The following is a 25,910-nucleotide window of genomic DNA, read 5'->3' as shown; positions in this document are numbered from 1 at the left end:
TTTTATGCACCCATATTGTCCAATTAAATTTTTAAAAATACCTATACTTTTACTAACTAGAGAAAACTATGGTTATGAGTATATTCCATTTGCCTAATCTTTAAGAAGTTATATTAATAAAAGTATATACACTTTTACTGAATAATTAGGCATGCGTTTTAAAGCCTGGTGTAAGAAGACATTTCTGTTTTCTATCTTTTGATGGAGGCTACTGATTCTCAGCTGAAACTGGTGATATATCCTCTTCCTTCCAATAATAAAGAGCAGTACCTTCTGATCAACTACAATGTGTTGAAGTGCAGATACAAACTCAGTATTAAGCAAATGAGATCAATGTCAAAGTGTTAGAACTGCAGTTTAATGACCAATTTTTTAGTCTGGTCCTAATTGGTAGAGTAGAACGCCACCATTTCAGTTCTATTGCTAAATTATTATTAAGAATGATTGAAAACAAAATATAAGTAAAAGGACAAACGAGCCCAGCAGATATCACTGGCTCCACAATTTGACCAGCACATCAAGATTAGTAGGAGCCAATGTCCACAGACAGTTGGCCAGAACATTAGCGGAAGGCAGGGCTTCTCAATTACTCCATGATTGACATTTTTAGTTGGATCATATTTTGTTGTGGGGAGCTGGCCTGTGCATTGTACAATGTTTACCAGCATCTCTGGCCTCTACCCAGTTTTGATGTGGTAGCACCCTCTCCCCATTTGTGACAACCAAAAATGTCCCAAGAGATTGACAAATGTCAATGAGGTGGGACTTACAAGGTAGGATAAAGGTAAAACCAACCATAATACCAGCCATTCCTGGGAAAGTTTGTGCTTTTTGATTATTTTTTTCCTAATTATTTTATGCTAAAATAACTTTTTATATAAAATGATAGCAAGGGTTTTTTTTGTGATAAAGTTTTTTTCTCTCTGTCACCTTTTGTTTATTGTTTTGAATATGTGTGTGTATGCATGTGTGTGTGTGTGTGTGTGTGTGTGTGTGTGTGTGTTTTATGGCCTTACTTGATGAAATAGAATCATTTGTGACTTATGATTTTACCTACTTTTTAAAAAATTTTACAGATTTGTGCATACCCATACTTGAGTACCTTTGCAAAAAACATTGTAGCTCATCTTTTACTTTGAAAATGTTTCTAATTACTATAGATTTTGTTTGTTTGCAAGCTGTTTGTATTGAGGCTGCAGTCGAAATGGTATATATCTTTCTAAGAGGTTCTTAAAACACCCTAGAGTTTTAGCTTTGAAAGCTTAACTCATTGAGGCTTTAATTTTATTATCTGTTTGTGCTCATCTATAGGCACAGCTTCATCTATATCCTGTCTCAGTGCTAAGTTAGACTCATGTGTCAGATGCTACTTCTTGAGCAGAGAATCTCATTTCTAGTTCTTGAATGGAATTTTACTTGGAAAAGCCTTGTATGCTACTAAGTGCTCTTCTAATCCAGATGTTTTCCTCTCCAAATTCACATTCAGAAGACAAGAAAAATTATGTTTTGTATATTTAATTTTGGTGTGTGCTCTGACCATATGGATTTACGTTATACACATTTACTATATCCTTAGTGCTGCTGATGTGGGATAGGTGTTTCTGCTAAACCTGTGTTTTCCTTTTCATAGCAGCAAAGGAGTTTTACTTGTTTCAAATCTTAGGCAGCAGTTGTACCAGATTTTAGTTTAAATACCCACGTAAAATAATTTTTTTGAAACTACACTAAGAAAAAAGGAATTGAATTACCTGCATTGCGTATAGAGAGGAGTCCTTTAACTGAGATCTGACAGTGTAATACAGAAAGTAGATATGTCAAGCCTTGTAGTATTTGTTTAGAAAATTATAAATACTAAAATGTAATTATATGCATAAATATAAAAATGAACTAGCTATTTTTAGCACTTAAACTTACCTTCTTTAGTAACTGAATTGTTAGAAAACACCAACATTGTGACTCTCTGAGAATACTCTTTTATAGTCTCTTTGCTTTTTTCCCCCACCAATCATAAAGTTTAAAAAAAAAAATAAACAAGAAATGCAAACAATAATGTTATAAGTAAGAAAGCAAATTATTTAAAATACTACATTATTATTACACAGACAAGCTGTAATCTATTACAGGTGCATTTAAACTGTACTTGAGAATTGCTGTGATCCAAGTGATTGGATGGCAAATGATTAAGTTATACCAACAGACACCAATTCTCAGTTTCTTACATGGAAAATTCATGCTGAGACTAAAATGACCTGCTCAAAGTAGGCCAGCAGGTTAATGAGTTATTTACCTCTGTGCTTTCTCCATCATGTCACATTTTCCCTCCTGTCCATCTGCCCCTACCACATTTATTTTCTCAAATGATTTATTTCTCATTAACATTATCTTTTTGTTAATAATACTGAATAAAAATACAGCCTTAAAGTTTTGAAATAAAGATCTCATTTCATTCTTGTTTGGCAAATCTTTTTAAACTCATTGTTTGTATGCTCTTTTGAAATTGTATAAGGCTCAATCTTCGAAAGACGAACTAGTTTGAAGGGATTTTTTTGTAAGTTCTTCCATTCTTGATTTTTCACATACGGCCTCACTTTGTAAATTCTTATGAATGGCATCTTTCTGGTGCTTTATCACTTCCTGCTAAAAGAATACCTGATGATTCTTATCTTGTCAGGAGAGTCCAGAAAGTCTTGGGGACCAGTTTCTAATTAGTGTCCCAGTGTTCTGTCCTCTAAGATCCCAAGGAAGTTTGATTGGATTCTTACACATTATATTAAATAAGTAAATACACGAAATTGATATGTGCCTAAGTAGGTAGATAATAAATACATAAAATTGAAATGTGCCTTTGAAATGAGCATTTTATAAATTGTCCCATTTTGTTTATTAAGTATAAGATTTTATCTCTAGGGAAACAGTTTATAATTTACTTGGAGATTTATTAATTAATCTTTAGTTTAAGGAAGCTTAGAGAAAATAAAAATATGCAGTGTACATATATATAAAACATAGTCCACTCATCAAAATTTTTTCTAAAAATCATCTTTTTTCTTAATTCAAAAATTCTATTGAGAAAATTATATATTATTTAATATACCTATATATTATATTATTGATAAATATGTTTATTTTGGGAAACATCTACTTAATAAGTATGTGTGTGTGTTTTATAGGTAATCTAGAATTCTAAAAAGCATATTCAGTTTCTGGTAAATTTTAAAGCATCGCAGACTTCAAGATCTAAAATTAATTTCACTCTAATGGACGTTTCATTCTTGTGGGAATACTCTGATATTTCATAGTGTTTTATGTAACATTTGGATTGGGCACACTTTTGGAGCTTGTAAGGCTACATTTTGAAAATACATTTGGACTCTTTTGAGGATTCACTACCATTTCTAACATCAATTAATTATTGAAGAAGTGGGTGCTTAGGGAACTAGAGTAGAAAAATCCTTTTTTCTGAGACTTGGTCGTCTACAGTTATATAGGACACTGCAATGTCCACAGAGGTGCCAGGGTGGCCAGTAATGGATATTAAAATAGTTTCCACAGTATAGAGGGTGAGCAATAAGTAGGGTGGAATAATGAGCCAGATTTTAGATGTCTCTTTATTAAGACCATATTATTCTGCATCTGCCTGACATTTTTAATCGCTAACATTTTGTCTAATGTTTTCCTATGTTAGCTGGCATAGATAGTTAAAAATTGTATTTGTCCACGCAAGCAAGATGTTAGGTATGAAGTATGTGGAGGCCCTCTGCCTCTCAACTGAAACCAAGGGTATGGTGGCAGTGGTAATTAAGAAAAAATACACAAGGGACAAGTAAATTTAGGAAAGAGTAGCACAGGTTGGTTTGTCCAGCTGCCTTACTCTTGTAGAGAAATTGTTATCCATCATCTTAAATAAGTAAATATACAAATAAGTATATAAGTAGACAGATAGATAATAAATGCATAAAATTAAAATGTGCCTTTGAAACTGAATTTTATAAACTGTCTCATTTTATTTTTTAATTATAAGGTTGTTCCTCTTACCAGGAACACTCTAGACTACATCCTATTTTATTGTGATATGAAACCCATTTAAGCATCCTAAATCACAAGTTGCTTGTCATTTAATGATGGCATTCTGGCTTTAAAATGTGATGAAGATTTTCTTTAAGAAATGATGTTATCCTAAACTACATAGACGTTTACCGCTTCTCAGTTTATAAGTAAACATTTCTATTCACTTTGGTTAGCACTTTAATCTTAAGATAATGATTTCTTATATATTTTTGACCTCATTTATTTGGACTTCATTAAAAAGATCTTTAGCAAGTAGGAAAACATACTTTAATAGTTTCAGAATTTCTTTACAAAAGAGGACTTTTTCTTCAGGAAAAAAAGCTTCACAGAGATGGATAATGAAGCTCTGATTAGTGAATAGATATCAGCCAGTACTTAAAAAGTTTGCTTAAACAATAAACATATTTTCTTGTGGGAGAACACATGGTAGAGAAAGAAGCAAAGTAAGAAAATGGGACTAAAAGAAAGGTGACCTTTCTTTTAAGAAATAAATCATCATATGCTTACTGAAGAAATAAGAAATAAATCATCAAAGAAATAAATCACTAAGAAATAAATCATCATATGCTTACTGAAGTACGTTTGAAGATTGAGATGTATATTTTTCATTGGTTTAACTTTTATTCTGAATTGATTTTAGAATTATAGAAAAGTTAAAATTATAGTACAGAGAGTTCCCATATACCCTTCACCCAGTTTCTCCTAATGTTAACTTCTTGCATAACTAAGGTCTATTTGTGAAAACTAAGAAACGAACATTGGTATTATACTGCTAACTAAATTATAGACTTCGCTGGTTTTTCTATTAATGTTCTTTTTGTTTTAAGATTAAAGCCAGGATCCAACATTGTACTTAATTGTCCCATCCTCTAGTCTCCTGTAGATTATGACAGTTAACTTCCCTTGGCTTTCATAACCTTGATATTTTAAAGTATACAGATAAGGTATTTTATAGAATGACCTTCAATTTGGATTTGTCTGATGGTTTCTTTTGTTTATTTTAAGGTTATCTATTTTCAGAGGGAATACCACAGAATCCATTTGTCCTCGGTCTATCAAATCCATAAGTACATGATGTTAATAGGTCACAATTCTGGCGATGTTGACCTTTATCACTTGGTTAAAGTGTTAGTTGTAGTTGCTGCTTTCTCCATTGTAAAATTACTGTTATTTTTTTTTCTTTGTAACTAATAAATATCTTAGGAGAAATGCTTTAAGACTATTTAAATATTATTTCTTCTCAAATGTTTATCTACTAATATTAATATTCATCACTGAATCTTGCCACAATTATTATGGTGGTATTTGCCTAACAGTAACTTTCTGTGTCCTTTATTTCTTCTGCACTTATTAATTAGAAATATGAGGAAGTGTTGTCCCTTTTCACACTTTATTTATTTATTCAGTCATTTATTCTATCACTATGGACTCCTGGGTATCCATTGTATTCTATGGATTTTAACTATTTTGTTAACAAAATTGTTCCATCTTTGGTATTGGAAGATTTTAGAGTTTGGCTCCTGCTTTGTTTTAACTTGTTCTCCCTGTTCTTTTTTGAATAATTGCTTACTTTTCGCATCATACAATATCCAAGCTCAACCAGTTTTCCAATTTCTTATCTAAATTTGCCTTTCCAATGTTCAATGACATCTGCCCAAGACAAGCAAGCATTAGAAAGCATTTCTTTCAGTGGGTATATTACTCTCCCTAGACGGCAGGTTAGTTGATTGCCTTGTGACTTCTGAACAAGATGGCCTTAATGTTCTCCTCAGCTTGACTAAACTTTAGACTGGTTTCTTCCTATTAGTCACTGACTTCCTTTTAGTGAAGAGCATTAACTTTAGAAAACTTGCAATTATAAATTCTTTCTCTGCCTCTTTGAGACTCCAATATTCTTTCAGCTTCTTGCCAGGTTTGCAACTCAGTTTATTTTTCTAAGGACTTGGGAGTAACCCCTCTGAAATGTGATAATCAAAAGATAATAGTACCTCTATCTAATAGCCTCTTCTGGAAAGTAGGCTTCTAACTTTAATAAGCATTATTAGCAAACACAGATGGCCTAATCACATTGAACAACCTCCTTCTTCATGTCCTTTGGTACTTTTCTACTAGCATACCCCAGTGTTTAAAAACTCTCCCTCTTTTTGTTTCAGTATAATTGAGTTCAGTCTCTCTCTCTTACTGCAATCATCTTAAATAAAATTTTCTTTGCATGTTCAACTTATCCAGAGCAATTTTTGATTGACACATCTGATAGGTTAAAAGAAAAAGTCATGGTTTTCTGACATTTGTTGTCGTTTTCAATGTGAGAGCAATGGTTTCTCCAGTTTTCTACATCCTCAGATGAAAATCAGATAGATTATAATTTTAAATTATTTCTATTCCTAATTTGTAAAATTCCCATGTTACTTTTAAACATTTTCACTTTTTTTCCATATATAAATTAGGTATATGAATAATTTTTAAAGAGTTTAAATATGTTAGGTCACCACTGTAGGATGAGTAGGGAATAGCCATACAAAGTTAGTCTCAAGTGACAGTAGTAGATCAGTGAGGGCAGAAATGTAGAGCAGAAAAGTGGCCTATGGAGATATTAGATCTCAGAATTTACAGAGCTCTTATGGAAGGTATTTGAAATTCTCAATGTATGATAAGTAGTTGACTCTTTTTTTTTTAATTTTAATATGTGAAAACTTCAACTGTGGGACTTAGATCACAAATGAACAGAAACATGGATCATTATCCAGTAATATAGTCATGAAAAAAATATATATATGTGGATTTTCCAAATTTGTTTTTATTTTTTTGAATATCTAGCAAGTGGTAAATTGGTTATATGTTATACGAAAATATAATTACATATAATTGTTCACTTTTCTTTGGGGATTACATAAGCTATATTCAACTGATAAACTAATGAGAATAACTTTTTAAAAAATATTCTTTGCTATGTATTGGTGATGACATGTATTTTCAGCATATTTATATTGAATGTTAATCATGGTGCTTTTTTTAATCATAATAATATAAGTATATATGCATAATATGTGGACAAAATGTTATAAATTTTTGCAATTTTATACCATATTTCTCAAATTATTTTGTCAAGAAAAGTGTTATTAGAACGAAGTGTTCAAAATCTCATAAAGTAGTAAGAGGAAAATCTGTTAATTATATTTGTATTCAGTTAACATTAATATATATATTTTATAAAATTGTATTCATTAGAAAAGTATAATTAAAAAGAAACTATAAAAATAAATGACAGAGACCTATTTTATGTATACTATTTTAGGTACACTATTCATATACCTTGTCAAGATTTTATCTTTAACAAAATATTTTAATTAATTATAAAAGAACATTAAATATCACAACATCAAAGATATATAAAAACCATATTTAGCAAAATACTTCACTTCCTGTAACTCCTATAGAACAAGTTATTTTAGACTAAAATATATATTTTTAAACTTAAAAAATATTGTCTATTGGAATTGGTTTGTAAATTGTATTTTAAGCATCCTAACTTACCAACCAAAGTGTTCTAAATATAATTTGATATTTTCTGCACAGGGAAATATTAAACTCCTTGAGAGCATGAATGGTGCCATATAACTCCACTATCAGTAGAAAATCAGTAAATGCTGGGTGATGATGTTGTAGATGATCATTGTCAGTATTATGACCAAACATAATTGTACTATGCTGTAATACAAAAATATGAGGAAGATGTCCTGATATGAACAGGAGAGCTTGTTCATAAATTGAAAGACCCTCAATTAGCTGAGCTTTCTGTCTCCTCTTTGATAGATAGTCTTTTCCTTTCTGGGGGTCAGACCACTATACCTCCTGTCTACTTCCAATTTTCATTACACTGGGGCATGGAATTCAGGTAACCAAACTTACTTAAATTGTGTGCAAAGTGAAGGTTACTAGGCTCTGAGTTACATTGTAAAGGCACTCTTGTGAATAAAATGAGTTTCTAGAGCTTGTTTGAGTTTCTCACAGCCTTTGTAATATTTACTTATTGAATTTTCCTTTGCGACGTGTAGTTATATAGTTTCAAAACAGGAGGATTTCTATCTTGTCAGTCTTGGCAGCATCAACAAACAAAAGTATTTCAACAACCTGGAATAATAACCTAAAGAAAACACAATGGAATTGAATTTAAATTAGTCTAAATCTTTGCAACATTTAGATTTAAAATGTGTGTGTATGTGTGTGTGTGCATTTAGATCAAAGTACTCACATAAGATAGTCTATTTTAGAAGACAAATTATAATACTCACTTGGTTTGGTGAGAAAAGAACCAGAGGAAATATTTTAAAGGTTTGATGTTAACACTATAACTAAAATATATATTGTAAGAAATATATGAGCATGTTAGGGTCACATTTGTCAAAAGGATTGGATACTCACGTCAGTTTTTATTTTTTAAATTTTATTTTATTATTAGTTTCAAATATACAGTACATTGGTTAGACATTTATGTAGTATATGAAACAATTCCCCTGATTACTCTTTCTCTCCTCTGGCTCTATTGAGGCTCTGCAGATCACCACCATTGAATTAAGAAACTTTATTTTAGAAGAAGACTTATACTATAGCCACATTTATTTAAATTTCAATTATTATAATACACACTAAGATCTTGAATGAAGTTGTTTCCTATGACTCTTCAGCCATACTTATTTCTTATGCAAGGATTAGTTTTGTAGGTTGCAAATCTCATTCACTGTTTTGGTTTTTACTGGTAAAATTTTTATGGACAACTTTATCTCTTAGTCACATAGAACCCAGGATTGGGCCTTCATGTATGTAAAAGAAGAAGCTGAGCAACAATGGTCAGGAGTTTTACAGATGGAATAGTATTGTGTGATAAGAGAATAGACTATATGGCCTATAAAATCCCTGATACCTCCACAGAACAAAAACATAGAAAATATTATTTGTTTTCCAATTATTTTTTATTTTAAGATGTTAAATCCACAGAGAATTTTAAATATTAGTTCAATGTATATCCATATTCCAAGGACCTAGATATAGGAGTTTTAACATAATGCCAGATCGGTATTTACTTTTTTTTCTGAAGAATTTCAGAGTTATTTGCAACATCATAACATTTTATACCTAAATATTTCAACAAGCATCTCCTAAAATAATATACAGTCTCTTATATAACCATAATATTGTCATCACACTGAAGAAATGTAATAGTTGCTTACTAATTTTGCCTAATACCCAGTCTATATTAAAATTTTTCCACTTGTCTCCCAAATGTGTTTTAAAGTCTTTATTTTTTTTCTTAGAACTTGGACACATATTGAGTTCACAAATAATATATGACTATTTTTTTCAAGACTTAAATTAACTCCAGTTCTATAAACTATATTGCAAATGAACCATAACAATAGGTATGATATAAAAGAAAAATAAATTGAAAAAGATCTTTTTTATTTATAGGAGACATGCATATGTCCCCTGAAGGTTTCATTTTCATGGTTGTGAAATGTTAATATTAATATCTACCTTAGGATATTATTATTTAAAAGAGGTAATTTTTCGAAAGTGTTTAATGAAATGTATGGCATATGTGAAGCATGAACAAATGTTAATTACCATTATTATTACTGTTGGAACATAGATAATCAAGTAAGCTTGATGATTTAATAGCTAATTCTGTGTTTAGACCCAGACCCTGAAGCCTATAAAGTTTTATTATGAGATAGTTTTACATCTGATAGGGATCTGTGAGTATAACCCATGGAGTTTTAAGAGTGTTATTTTTTGACAAAACTCAGAGCCTTTTAAAGGTAATGTACTTGTAAATTTTATTTAAGAAACTATGCATAGAAATGTAGAAATGTATATCGCTCCTTAAGGCAAAGTCCAATTCCAGTCCAGTTCCTAAATATATTTAAAATATTATGAAATCTTTTAAATAAATTCTCTGTAATATATTTGAATTCGCAACTTAATATGTTTAAAATAACAATGCACAAACCATTTTTATGAATTTGTTCTCCAAATCTTAATTAAGTTAAACGTTGCTGCAGCACTTCAAGTTTTCTAAATCTCCAGCAAAATGTTCTACTATATATATTTTTGATATATTAAAAACATTATTTTCTAAATGCCTTTGGGCTTATAAAAATACATAAATGCTTCTATTAAATTTGATTAGCACCATAGGTAAAAACAAAAATTCCCCTTTTAGAAATATTTATTCAGTATACATACACCACACTTTTGATTTTGAATGTTGAGTTCTAGTTACTCACCCACATGAATAATAATAATTGATTAGGAATTTTCTAATATAAAATTTTTAAAATGTAATTGTGGCTTATTTACCAGTAAAATTCTATTTCTGTGTTCCATCCAGGTTTATAGATAGGGAAAATAAAAGAGTTATATGATTTACTGAAGAATAAATTTTCCATGGAAAAAGTTATAGTTAAATAAAGCATAACAATTTTGTAAGAAGAGAGATCTAGTAACAATGACACATGGATTTAAGTACCAAATTCTGCCTCTAATCAACTTGATAATATTTTTCAAGTAATTTTGTTCCCTGGGACTCAGTTTCCTTACCTGAAAAATAGTATTCTAGAGATTCTAAGAATAAAATGATTACAACGACTTTATGTTTCTGTATGATTTATTGTTTATGAAATGTATTTACTCCAAATTTTTTACTTAGTCTCTTCCTAAGCTCCATGATGTAGCTAAGAGGATATTTTTAGCTGTCCTTTCCTAAAACATTGTGAAAAGTCTTGGAGGCCAGGCTAAGGAATTTATATACATTAACCATAAGTACCATTTACTAAATCCCTAATATATTCTAGGTATCATTATTACAGACATAACTCTAATTGTGAGAAAACCCCTAATAAGTTTTATGATCTTTTAACATGATAAAATGGGGGGTTCAGATGGTTAAGCTACTTGTTACAAAGCTAGTACTTAGCAGAATTGGAGTTTGAATAAAAGTCTGTATGACAAAAATTTTTACATTTTTCCTATTATACTAATTTTTTCTTTTTTATGTTTTTTAAGAGGTAATGAAAATCATTGAAACTGTTTAAGTAGATAAGTAATGTAATTATATGAATATTTTAAGTAGTAGTAATGAAATTAAAAGTAGATAAAAAGATGAGATCATTTGTGTTGTTAATATAGTCTTAGAGGAATATTGAGGATCCAAGTTTGAAAGTAAACAAGGAAAATTCATTAGAGAAATTAATTTCTACCTTGTAGAGGTTAAAGCCTAGAAATTATGTAAATGTAGGTGACAAAGAAAATGTAAAATAAATGCTATATAATTTTATCTCACAAGCCTATTCTTTATCTCTTGACTATTTTTGTTGACAATTGTAAACAAACATCAATTATCTGTATGTCCCTATTTTCAGAAAACATATTCTGCAGGAAAGAAACAAACAAAAAACACAAATAAACGTATAGTTAGATAGGTAGATGGTAGTTACCACTGTTATTCTGAAAAGTGATTCTGCTTTCAAAGATCTTTCCTCTAGTAAATGAGATAAAATATTCACATTCAGAAATAATTAGTCTAATAGAGAGAATAACATGAACATCTTGAGGGAAGAACTGAAAACATGTTCAGAATTTAAAAAAAAATAATTACATGCAGCTGGAGAAGAAAGGGGGATGTATTATATGAATTTGGCTTGGAAATGTGATTAAATTTGAATCAACAAGGATGGGGAAGGGGAAGAAGTTGAACAAAGTAATTAATGAGCAATATTTCAAGATATTTACCTGCAAGAGCAAATAGCTTAATTTAATTTGAGGGTACAATGCATGGAATTTAAGTAAAAAGAAATAATGTTGTAAGGCTGGTAGAAGCAAAGGTCATGGTGGGCCCTGTGACTGAGTAATTCTACTACTAGATAACTATTTGAGAAAAATGCACCCATACCTTCACCAAAATAAAAGTACAAGAATATTCATTATTCATAATAGTCAAAAATGGAATACTTCTCAAAAATTCATTAACAGAAAAACTGATTAATAGATGGCATATACTTATTTGCACAATAGAATACTATGTGTCTAGAGCAAGAAGAATAAGCAGACTATAACTCCATTCAACAGCATAGACATATTTTAAATATATAAATGTTGAATATAAGCCAGGCACAAGACTATATATACTATAATTCCATTTTTATAAGGTTTAAAAATGAAAAATCTATAATTTTAGAAATCAATATAGTGATTGTTCTTGGGAGATAGTGACTAGACTAAGACATAGGAGGCTTTTGGGATGCTGGTCATCTTTTTGTTTCTTAGTTTAGGTGCTAGGTAAACGGATTTGCTCAGTATGTGAAGACAGTTCCAATTGTACATTTATGATTTGGGCAATTTTATATATGAATTTTCCACTTTAGGTAAATTTAATGGTAGTATTTGAGGAGTTGGTATTCTTTGTTCAATAAGAAGATATGGAAAGTATTTTTTAGCTAAAGATCACACAATTCTACAAATTCAGATTGCATCAAGCGGTAGCAAGATGGATTGAAAACGAAATGGAAAATTAAGACCTTAATTTATACAGCAGTAATGGGAATACAAAGAAGAAGATGGATGTGATAAAAGTTTTAGAGATAAAATGGATAAAGTTTGTGCTTAACAGAATGGGATCGATAAAGAAAAGGGAAGAATTTTTTTTAAATGAAGTTTCAGGACTGGATGGCAGGCAGTATTACTTAAAAACATAAAAATCAAGAAGATAAAGGATATAGCAAGCGTTGACAAACTATAGCCAGCAGGTCAAATCTGGCCTGCTAACTGTCTTTGTACAGCCCATGAGCTAAGAATGGTTTTTAGATTTTTAAATGGATGAAGAAAAAATTAGAATAGATGTAATCAGAATATTTGTGACATGAGAAAAATCATATAAAATTTAAGTTTCAGTGTTCATGTAAAGGTTTATTGGAATATAGCCATACTCATTTGTTTTCATAGTGTCTATGATGGCTCTAGCTTTACAACAGCAGCCGAGTTGAGTAATGTGATAGAGTGTTATGGTATGGCCAGCACAGCATAAATTATTTACTATCTTGCCCTTTACAGAAAAAATCTGCTAACCCTTGTTTTAGAGCTAAAACTGTAAATGATATGTATATATACACACTTGAAAATGCCTAATGGCTACTGGAGAATACAACTTCTGTTGTTTTTTTTTTAAAGTATAACTTTAGAATAGAATTCTAAGGATCACTGCATAGAATGAAAAGCTAAATCTGTTAGTGTAAGTAACAGCTGGCAATGAATAGCTAAAAAAAAAATTATTCATATACATTTATTCATTTGATATCTAAAACTACCTGTGAGGTAAACATCGTCTCTAGTTTACAGATGAGGAAACTTAGATTCTAAAAGCAAAGTGACTATACTTTGGAAAATAATTATGTCTAAAGTTAAAAGGTGTTAAATACCATTAAGGAGAATGTGGATATTTTTGTATGTACTGTGGGAAATTTGCTAATGTTTGTTGGCATAGTGATAGAATAAAAACTCTACAGCAGAGTTTCTGGGTTTGCACCCTGGTCTACCATTTATCAACACTAATCTTTTATTATTATTAAGGTTTTGTTGACATATAATTTATATTAGTTTCAGGTATACATATATACCTTAGAAAAGGATGACCACAGTAAGTCTAGTAATCACCTGTCATCATACAAATTTATTATGTTATTGACTGTATTCTTTAGGCTTCCCCATGACTTATTTATTTTATAACTAGAAGTTTGTATCTCTTAATCTCCTTCATTGTTTGCCCATAACCCCCACCAACCATTATTTTGTTCTCTGTATTTGAGTCTCTTTTATTTTGTTTAATTGTATGTTTTTAAGATTCCTCATATGAGTAAAATCATATTTGTCTTTTTCTGAAATAATTTCACTTAACATAATACACTCTAGGTCTATCCATGTTGTCAAAAATGGCAAGATTTCATTCTTTTTATGGCTAAGTAATATTCCATTGTGCGTGTGTGTGTGTATCAGATCTTCTTTATCCATTCATCTCTCAATGACTACTTAGGTTATTTTCATATCTCAGCTATTGTAAATATATTGCAAAGAATGTAAGGGTGAATATAGCTTTTTGAATTAGTATTTTCATTTTCTTTGAATAAATATGCAGAAGTGAAATTGCTGGATCATATGGTAGTTCTATTTTTAATTCTTCGAGGAACCTTTGTGCTGTTCTCCATAGTAGCTCCACCAATTTACAATCCCACCAACAGTACACAAGGGTCCGTTTTCTCCACATCTTCTACAACACTTGTCATTTGTTGTCTTTTAATAATAGCCACTCTGACCAGTGTGAGGTAATATCTCATTGCAGTTTTGATTTGCATTTCCCTAATGATTAATAATGTTAAGCATGTTATCCTGAGTCTCTTGGCCATCTGTATCTCTTCTTTGGATAAATGTCTATTTAGATCTTCTGCCCATTTTTAAATTGGATTGTTAGTGTGTTTTTTTGATGTTGAGTTATATGGGTTCTTTACATATTTTGGATAGTAATCCCTTAATGGATCCATCATTTGCAAATGTTGTCTCTCATTCACTAGGTTGCCTTTTTATTTTGTTGTTGATTCCTTTTTAGTTTGACAAACTCCCATTTGTTTGTTTCTTTTTGTTGCCCTTGCCTGAGGAGACATATCTGAAATAATATTGCTAAACTGATGTCAAAAAATTTACTGCCTGTTTTCTCCTAGGAGTTTTATGGTTTCAGGTATTACATGTAAGTCTTTAATCCATTTTGAGTTTATTTTTATATATAGTGTAAGAAAGTGGCCCAGTTTCATATTTTGCATGTATCTGTCCAGTGTTCCTACTGTAATTTTTTGAAAAAGCTATCTTTTTCTCATTGCATATTCTTGCCTTCTTTGTCATAGATTAATTGATCATATAAGCCTGGGTTTATTGTTGAGTTCTCTATTCCACTGATCTGTGTGTGTGTGTGTCTCTCTTTTTCTTTTCTTTTTTTTTTTTTTTTTATCAGTATCATACTGTATTGATTTTAGTTTGAAATCAGGGAGTGTAATACGTTCAACTTTGTTCTTTCTCAAAATTGCTTTGGCTATTTGGGGTCTTTTGTGGTTCTGTACAAATTTTAGGATATTTTTTTTTTCTGTGAAAAATGCCATTGGTATTTTGATAAAGATTGCATTAAATCTGTAGATTATTTTGGGTAGTATGGGCATTTTAACAATATTAATTCTACCAATCCATAAGCATGGTATATACTAAAACTATAATCTTAAGTAAATAACTTTTTGGAGACTCAGTTTTATAATTCATAAAATTAGGATAACAATATATTTACATCATAGGATTGATATGAAGATTGAAGTTTAAATATATGTAACGTGCCTGGAAGAGTGTCTGCTTATATAAATGTTATCTATTTTCATTGTCTTTGACAATAGATTCCAAAATCAACTGATACACAATATAATCTTGTTCAAATGGCAGTAACTCAAAAAGCCTTTGATAGCTATTTATATTAGAGTTCTACTTTATAGATTTGAACAGGAGCCGAGATGTATGGCCAGCTGTCAATAATGTTAGAGATTCCACTGAACTCACTCGCTTAAAGCTTTGTGCTTCAGTTTCTTTGCTTATCCTGCACAAAATAATCCAATAAGGAACATTCACCCAGGATTTTTAAATATCAAGTATTCTCTTACATCCTATTTTGAAATTTTCATATTGATTGAAGTTGATGGATAACATATAATAAATCATTCACAAGAACACTAAAAATCTTTAATAGAGGTTTCAGTCAGTAATTTAATACTTTATTGTTTTTGTCCCTCCTGTAAGAAAGAGTGAGAATTCTCTAGAACTTTTAATTTTGTAAACTATTGCCCAACTTTTGGCTCTTATCTTGTCAGAAATAAACATTTGTCAATTGTGATTCACTATGTGAGTTGTTAGGAAATCTAGTGCAATTGATGAGATTCCTGCCCATGACAGGGTCAGTCTCAATGTTATCCAATAATTGACACTGTTGCCTGCATGGCAGGAGGATAGTAGTTACAATTATTGTTATTTTGTGTCTAGGGAAACTCAGACAGGAGGGTTAAGTGACTTCCTCAAGGTCCTATTGAAAATCAGTGGCGTTGCAAGGAACAGAACTAGTAATACACTTAATCAGATCACCTTTTGAATACTTTTAACTTTTTTATGAGGATAACGAATAATTGTCCATGATATACCAGTGTACACTTCAAAATTATTTATTAGATCTAGAATCATGGATTTATTATATCTGAAATAAAGACTGTAAAAAGAGGCCCCAACTGAATCTATCTATAGCTATTAGTGTTTGAAAGTTTAAACACTTTTTAATGAAAATGGAGAGAATGATAGTAACCAATGGTCAAGATGGAGAAAATTCATTTCTATTTTTGAGCTAGGTTAGTAGCTTATAATTTACTTAATGTGTTTGGATACTATTGATTTCAGACATAAGTGAGCTGTGTCTTCATTTACATATGCCAGCAGCAGTAAAAGTTGCTCTTCTTTTAATTTATTACATAGGCAACATTTCTTGAGAAAGGAAACTACAGACTATTTTCAGAACCTAAGAGTTATCTGTATAGCTCATCAATTAAAAACTTAGTCTCATAGCTTAATTTAATTATTCAAATAAAATAAAATAATAACAGAAAAAAGCAAATTTTATGTGTTAGATATGTTAATATATTTCGATAGTAGAAATAGAATAGAGCTAGATTGAATAGAAAACAGCTATCCTTTATTGAACCTTCACTATACATCAAACATTATGCTAAGGAATTTAAAGGAAACTTCAAATCAGAAAGCCTCATTGTTTATTTTCTTTAGGAGGTTAGAACTGAAGCATGGATAATCCTGAGATTTTTTTTTATGGGTACCAAGTTGTTTTAGACCCTAAGTTAGGCTTATAATAAATAACAGATACTTGATATTGTTTCTTTTATTATAGTTTTGTAGTTGGATTTTTTATTGACCATTCTTATAATTCTTTTATTCATATATTTAAGTTTTTTTTGGTATTATACACTTTTGATTCAATAAAGTGTATTTTTAATATTCTGAACCCAGTGTCCAGAATATTTCAAAGCTTTTTGAGGGGATTTTTTCTTATTTTCTCATATATAGGTGTCCTGGAGACTAACATCTGGAAATACATAAGCATTATAGGTATCACATATTCCATGTAAATAAGCATTAAGTAAATTCAGCTTACAAGATTTATCCTTTTTAAACAATCCCTCTCAGGCCTATGTATTCCTTATACTATTAGAATATGTATGAGTTCCTTTTTGAGAATATGGTTGCAAAGACTGTTGTATGGTATTGTATGAAATTGTATGGTATTAATATTATCAAATCACTTTTCCTGCAAGGTGATTTATTATTATTATTATTATTATTATTATTATTATTATTATTATTACTAGTACTACTACTTGACAGAAAGTCATAGGTTCCAGGTGCTAAGGTTGTGAATATGGTAGTTTAGGAGTATGGATGGTTTTCTCCCATCCCTCGTTCTAAATTGCAAGTAGAAGATGCAAGTTGCATGCTGTTCAAAGTACAACATATCTAAAGAATTGATACTATGTTAAAACATTAAGTTTAGTGTGCTTGGGAGAATAGCACCCCCAAAATCAGGATGCTAATTAGGGATGTTTATTTTAATAAACTCTGCCCATGACATTCTTAATCTTTTCCAAAAACAGTTGGTATATATGTACATATCTGAATGTGCTTATATGCATAAAATACAGATATGTCTGAATGATTATATGTATATATATGCTTATCTATATAGATATGACTTGTAAGTGTATACTTTTACTGTTTATCAATCTATAGTCAGTATTTATGTAAGGATCTGTATATCTGCATATAAATACATGCATACATAAATAGTCTCATTTTAAGATAAATTTTGTTATACTTCTACCTTTTGAAGCATACTATTAGTACAACTAAATGAAGTATATATTTTTCTAACATATGTAATGCATTACATTAGGTTTAGATTAATTTAAAATTTAAATGTTAGAAATTTGAGAAGTCCAACATCTATATTAAGAAGTAGATTTAAATATGTCAGATACTAAATTATACATTGTTTTTCTTTTCTCAAATTTAACGTTGCTGTTCTGGAGCCAACAATTATAATTCAATAGATCTTTCATATGAAAATAAAACATGGAAAGTTTTGATTATATGACTTAAAAAAAGAAAGCTATGACATGTCTGTTTTTAAATGAAAATGAAAATAATTTATGAGCATTCTGTCATTACTAATTATTCCTAAAATGTTTTTTTGACGTAGTGAAATAATTTTAAATCTAACTATCACGTGTTTTAGGCCAAGATGACTCAATTGCCTGAGGCAGAAAAGGAAAAGATTGCTGAGCAAGTTGCTGATTTCAAGAAAGTAAAGAGTAAGCTGGATGCTGAAATTGAAATATGGGATGATACAAGCAATGATATTATTGTTCTGGCCAAGAAGATGTGTATGATCATGATGGAGATGACAGATTTTACAAGGTAATTATGTGGAAAATGATCTGTAATATTTATAATGGTTAGAAACATTTGTCACATTAGCGAAACCTCAAGATTCTTTGAGTGGCAGGTGCTAAAAATCAAGTGATAAAAAAAAGTAAATAATATTAAATTAGAAAGTTGTAGATGTGTCATGCTAGAGGTTGTGGTAAATAAATATGGCAGAGTTTGTAATAAACTGCCAAGGAATAATTTTAGAAACCACTTTATACTCTCTTACCTTAGGAATCTTCTCTGTATATCATATTACACATTACTTTTACAAAGAAATTGTTAAGTTATGATCTCTTTGTGAACTATCTGAGTGATTCATTTCCATAGATACATAATTTTAAAGTAATTTATGTATCATAAAATTGGTGATATCTTTTGCTACTGAAAGAGCAACTAGATACATTTGAGTGCAACGACTTAATGGTATATTTGAAGGAATTATACATTGTGAGTATGTATGTGATAAAAAGAAATTTGCAGTAGAATTTAAGGAGATGAGAGACTTGAAATTACTAGAAAGGATATGTTGAAATAACCGACTGGGTTCAGACTGAAGGAAGGGAAATGAAGTTAGTAAGATGGAAGGATAAATATATGTCACCAACAAGTGGTGAGGATAAAAACTTCAGTGAAGTCTTTCCTGCTCTGCATCAGTCTCCCTCCCAAAGGAATTAATGTTCTACTGTTGGCATACTTTAAGTTGAGTTTGAAAAGGTTGTGCAGTGACTTTGAGGGTGTCATATCTGTAGCTAGAGTGTTAGAAGAGGATTCGCAACTCCACAGAGTGATAACTCATTGGGAAATAAACACATCTATGTTTTGCAAAAGCTAAACAGCCCAACATTCTCACAATCTATAGGTGTCACTACCAAAGACATCCACAGAATAGAAATATTGTATGCTCAAACTGCAGTAAAAGTATAGTAGCAAAATTGAATTTTAGATTCTGATAATCTTTTGCACTTAAATTGAATCCAGATTCAGTTTAATTTCAGTTCATACAAACTGTGATAAAGATCCAATTGTTTTAAAATGAATGAAACCTTGTTCTCTACTTTTTTTTTGCTTCCAATTCTGTTTCAAGTATTTTCTAAGACACTACAATGTTTTTCTGAGTGTTAAATTTAACAATTTTATATATAGGCTATTTCTCAGTTCCACCCATTTCACATTTCTTTCATTGCAGGTGTTTCAACTTTGTAATGGGGACTGTGAGAATGGTGGTTATTGCTGGTCCTGAAGTATTTATCAACAAGTAGTTGACCATTATAGTACATTCTGTCTCATATATAGATTTTAAATAGCTATGTAATTTTTTAATAATAGAAAGAAAAAATAGTAAATTATTTTTTCTAAAGAGTTACTCAATGCTCTGTTTTCTCATTTTCTTCAACTACTATTTTATTATTAATAAGAGGAATAATAATAGTAAACACTGATGAATGCTTACTATGTACTACACTATGATGACTATATATGTTTTCTCATTTTTATTCTCAAGAGAGTTTGTCATATTCTCTATTTTATTATTTAAAAAAATAACAGATTTAAGGCTGTCAGATAAATTGCTCAAGGACACACAAATGAAATTACTTCCAATTGGAGTTGATCCATCTGCAGAATCTGGGTACCTACTCACTGTATTACAAGTTTTACCTTTGTGCTAAACACAGAACAAGACCTAGTCCATTCCCCAAGGGGAAAACAAATAGACATATTAGAAATAACAACAGTAATTGTGTAGTGCATTGTATTCTTCTACCTGTGAATACATTAGAATTTCAAAAGAGAGATTATTACAGGGAAACAGAGTGGGCAGAAAACAAAAGGTATGAAGAAATGAAGTTTGTATTCAACTGAAAATGAGATCTGGGATTGAATTGTGGAATGAGATAGTACAAATAAGAAAACTCACAAAGGTAGAGACCAGGAGGTGGGAAGGAGCCAGACTGATTTAAGAGGTTCTAAGAAAACTATATAAATACAGGAAGAAGTTAAGATGAACATGAAGAAAGCAATAGATTATAAAAGGCCTTAGAAAATATGCAAGTTTTTCTTTATTAATTTTTAAGTGAGATATAGAGAGCTATTCAAAATTTGTGATCAGGATGGTAGTGTTATAGATAGAAAAGATATATAAGAATGATATGCAGGAAAAATAACAGGCACCTTTAGATGACACTACTAGCAGAGAGTCAAAACCCATGGGGTTCTAGTCACATAATTAGACAGACTTTGGAAATTCTAGTATAGGCTAATAGAAACTTGATAAATTTCTTAAAAATTACTGTGTCAGGAGCTAAAAAAAAATTACTACAGTAAACTTGATGTAGCCATTTCTGAGCCTCGGTTCAATCTCCTTAACACATCGGCCATTCAGTACTTCTAGCCTAAATTGGAGACATGAAATAGGTTTTACTCTGGTTGTCTGTGCTCAGTTACAAATAAAGCAAAGCATCTCTGTCACCACTGTGATACATTCATCTTAGGGCAGAAAATTCAGGCTTTAGTGTTTTAAATATGATTTCTCCTTGGTAAAGGGCCATCCATATAGTCACATAAGCTACGTTACATTATCACACTGGCCTGTGGCATCGTCTAATAACTCAGCATTTCTTTTCTTCAGTCTCTGGTATTTTCTAGAATCAGGCTTAAGGACTTAAGACTTGCTAGAGGAAAGCAAGTCTTTTTCCTTGCACTGATTAGTTTCCCAGGGAAGCATCTTCCAAAGTCCTGACTGGAAAGGAAGGGTTCTGGGAGCAAAGGTGTAGAGGGTAGAGTGTCTGGTAGACTCTACATTTAGTACTAAATATTCAAACATTTATTTAATATTCCACGTGTTAGTAAAAGGCATTCCCCTTAAATAAGTGTGAAGACTCCAACACAAAGACTATTTCACCCTCTTCAGAGGATAATATCCAGACTTTTCCTAGATGAAGAAGAGGAAGATGTTCAGTGATATGGAGTAAAGGAGGGGCTCAAACTGCCTCTTTCATTCTCTCCCTTTACCCCAAATTTCAGTCATGTATGGGTCTTTCTTTTTAAATCAGCTCGATTATTAGTTTTCTCACTGCTGTTTTGGACTCTGGCTTTTTTCAGGTTGACTATATTATTTACCTCTTATCTGCTTTCTAGTTTCCTAAAATTTCTTGCTGATGTCTCTTCTCTCATTCTGCTATCTCCATCCTTGTGGGTTTAATATTTAGAAGGAAAAACAAAATCATCTGTAGTTTTAGTGGGGTTTGGAGAAGGAGAAAAAACATAAACATGTGACAACCTGCCATCTTAACCTGGAAGCCCACTAAAATTTATAAAGATTATGAAAGTTTTCTCTTTATGATATTTAGAGGTTAGATTACTTATTAATGTTTTCTTCATAAATTATGCCCCCCCTTCCATTTCTCACCTCAGATAAATTCTGTTCAAGTGGTTTCTTGAATACGAACTTAAACAGTTTCTGCATTTCATAGCTTATATAACATTTGAGAACATTAAATTCATTTCCCCCATCTAAACAGAAGACAGGCTCTGGGTAAAACTCTCTAGATATTTAATTATATTTTTTATTAGTACTTAGGATGCATTTTTTTAAAAGATGCTAGTAAATTATGGGGAAAATACAGAAACTTATAACTATTCCTAAAATAAGAAATGCAAACCATCATATACATCTTTGCCAAAAGTTATGATTTCTAAGAGTGTACCTACTTTAATGTTACTATTAATAAAATTTAAAAAATTGAAAATACCTGGGCAAAAGCAATACTCCTTTAAGCACTAATATTTTTATAAACTATCCAAAAATATACCAAGGTGTTGTACCTATTCTCATAAAATTTTATATTTTATCCCATGTACTTAATATCATAATCAGCAATTCTTTCTGTTTTTATATTTCTACAGTATCCCTAAGTATATTCTCTGAATCTTGGCCAAATCACCTAGTTAAGCCCACCTAGCCTCAAAAAGACCAGTTTTTTAAGGTGTTTTGCCACTCTACCCACTTAAATATGTCATATTGTACTCAAAAGTTAACCTGAAGTATAAAGGAGTATGTGGATCGAAAGGGGTTTGCTGTGAAGCGCTGAGCTCCCAGCTTTCCTTATATCCAGGATATGCTAAGTAATGATTGAGCAATGGGAGGTGGGTGATACTTTGAAGAGGGTCCAACTGAAAGGAAAAGAAAAGAATACTCATAAATGCTCATGTAGAAATAATGTTGCCTTCATCTGTAGATAAGGAGTCTTTAGATAAGACAACTGTAGAGTGCTGGCAGATAAGGAACTAGATTTGGAAATTAGGGTGTATTTGTTCACTGTCACCTTTTGCATACATCCACTAGATATGGACTTGCATTGAGAACTTTTTGCCTTGCTTTTCTTTTCCAAGATATAATTCTGAGAGATGGAATAGAAAATGAACAGAGGGAAGGGTAAAAACTCACTTTGCCGCTGTTCAGTTAGGGCTTCAGAATTAAAGCCTGCCAGAAGTATTGTTAAAATGCATAAAAATTCATGTGTTCTCAGCTCCACATCCTTTTATTTGTTAAATATGGAATCACTTTGCATTCGATTTGTTTTGCTTTTTGAGGTTAACCATTTATATTCTAATATAATGTGTTAACGACAATGGCAATTTAAATGTTTTAGCCCACACAGCCAAAAGAATAAAAAATATTGATATTTTAGTTTTTTCTTTTTATAAAGTCTTAGGTCTTAATAAGGCTACTTGATAAGGCTACTGAATTCTGTTTCAGATTTATATTAAATTTACACAAAAATATCTAGCAAATGACTAAAAATTAAAATATGAGATATGTAGATCATTTAAGATTTTGAAAAAAACGTTTCTGGCTTTTCAATTTAAACTTTAAGAAGGCATTCATTTTATAATTGAAATAAATACTATATCACTCTGCTAAACAATAATGGCTTATTTCCGTGCTCTACCATAATGGCTTATTTTTTTCTTCTTTTTAGGACAGTGTGTTAAAGTAATTATAAACTATTATTGCCTTTTCCATGAATATTCTCCCTGTAAAGAATAGGTTTGTTTTACTTTGTGGAGACTTGAATTCAATAATGCCAAGGAGAAATGCTTTAACATAAAGGAGAATGATTCTGTCTGCCAATTATTTTTATTTTAAAAATTTACATATATTCTGACCTGATAAGTAATTGACAACTATTCAGCTTATGTAACATCTTAGTAATTGTTTATTAAAATTAGCTGAGAGTGAAAACGCTGATATTCGTACCTGAAATTGGCATTTCAACGTCTGGCTGTAGTGAATTGTTGAGAGATTCGGTGAAATGGCTGTGTCAGTTTCCAGTAGCAAAACAATTCTGCATTGTGTGAATCTTCAGAGATTTCAGGCAGATAGAATTAAATTATACATTGTCTTAGAGCACAGGAGACTAAACTGTTAGAAATGTGGGAATAAAAAGACCACCCAAATGAGAACATACAGAGGCTATTTTTTTTTCAGTTTTACAGAGTTCAGAGTTTTCGGAGCAAAGAGTCAGCCAGCATCATTTGTTTTGGGCAGAGACTCACAGGCAGGCAGGGAAAAGAGAAAACTTCAAAATAAAAGAGTTTAGATGTGTGTCTCTGATTGGAGTTTGTTGACAGAGGGAAGATGCAGGAGGGCTAACTAGTAGCAGGGCATATCATGTGATTGGTTTCAGGAGCCTATTGTGCTTTCTCTGATTGTGACTGAATTTAAAGCAGGGATGAATACAAATTGGTTGTCATTACCCAAATTCTGACCATTCTGGGCCAATTGCTGCAGAAGCTGTGATTTAGTTTCTTAATCTAGTTGCTGCAGAGGTTGTGAGTCAAAGTTCTATTGTCATTTAGTCTGGCTACTGTCCATTTGTATTTAGCCTCTCAGAAATTTAACTGATAATCTTTTCTTTGGAATGCTAATGGATAGATAATTGTATAAACAATATTAAATTAATTTTATATTAAAAACAAAATATTTATTTTTATAGGAAAAAAGCAATCTGTGATAATCTGCATCCTAAACCAATGATCCAATGAATTTGAAAGTAATTGGTTTTTTTAAAAAAAAAGCAGTGAGATTTTCCAACAGATCTTTGTGAATATAACTAATTTTATGTCTTATTCCTGCAATATTTCAAGAACCCTCAATTAGTGAAATTTGGAGTTTATTTGCTCTTCTACAGGACTTTTATGAATATATTCTAAAATAAAAGTTTTTTCCTTGTTTGTTATCTTAAATTTCCACTCTTCTGTCTAACTCTCTCACTTCCAAAAGTTTTAATTCCTAATCTTCAAACTCATCATGTTCTATTATCTCAGATCTTTTTATTTTTACCCCTACCCCAATTTATTTAGCCATTTTGTTCTTCTTTTCTTTTCTTAAACAACCTAGACCACTTGGCCTATATTATAACTACTCTCACATGAAAATCTTAATCTCTTTGTCTCTTGTTACCAGATGGCATACGAAATCTCAACCCAACTCAATTTAACCACTGCCATCTTCTTCCTTTGCTTGGGCTTAAGATTGTGAGTTTCGCCCATTTTCTTTTGGTCAGGTGTGTGTTTACACCAGGAGATATTAGAGAGGGAGAGAGCCACAGAGAGATACTGGATTCTTATTACTCTGGTATGTAGTTGCCTAAATCCTTTTTAATTTAGGGTGGGGGTTCTCTGCCTAGATAAATCTTTTTCTTTAGGTTTTTGGGTTCTATTAAGTATTCTACCTTGATTACAGATATTTGCCACCACCTTTCCCATCTTTCACTTGGCATAAGTATCTACCTTGAAGGCAATCTTTGATATTTACATTTTGTGACTACATTTCTTGATTGTGGATGGTAACTGATCTGTGTTCCTACTTTGATTGTCACAGATTCATTAACCAGGTCCTTTATTATTGGCCTCACCCACAGTGCACTAGTCCATCAGGTGCAACTATATAAATATTTATTATTATTATTGTAGTTCTCATGACACTTAAAAAATGTGTCTGCCTTCCTTCGCTCATGTAATAGCAGTGAATTTCTTTTAGTGATTTTCCTTTCTTCACTAAAGATAATTTTCTGCTTTCAAATTTTTATATTTATTTTGTTGTTCTATTTTTACAAAAAACCATAAGAATTATATCACAAATGCTAATTCATAAAATTTTTATTGTATTTAAACATTTGGCCATCTATAAAAACAACAAAAATAAATATAAGAAAAAACTATCG

General features: G+C 30.9%; 1 protein-coding gene across 1 annotated transcript in view; it reads left to right on the top strand.

Moving 5' to 3' along the window:
* The window catches only part of CTNNA3 (catenin alpha 3), a 1,489,877-nt gene that overhangs the window by 1,345,771 nt on the left and 118,196 nt on the right, over positions 1–25,910 (top strand). Inside the window, exons 16-17 of the mRNA XM_023520113.1 lie at positions 18,491–18,672; positions 19,871–19,925. Of these exons, the coding sequence (XP_023375881.1) occupies positions 18,491–18,672; positions 19,871–19,925 (237 nt within the window). The remainder of the gene's footprint in view (positions 1–18,490; positions 18,673–19,870; positions 19,926–25,910) is intronic.

Source organism: Pteropus vampyrus, unplaced genomic scaffold (genome assembly GCF_000151845.1).
Source record: "Pteropus vampyrus isolate Shadow unplaced genomic scaffold, Pvam_2.0 Scaffold249, whole genome shotgun sequence".
Classification (NCBI taxonomy): Eukaryota; Metazoa; Chordata; class Mammalia; order Chiroptera; family Pteropodidae; genus Pteropus; species Pteropus vampyrus.
The sequence above is the reverse complement of the archived record's forward strand: the minus strand, read 5'-3'. Positions and strand labels throughout refer to the sequence as shown.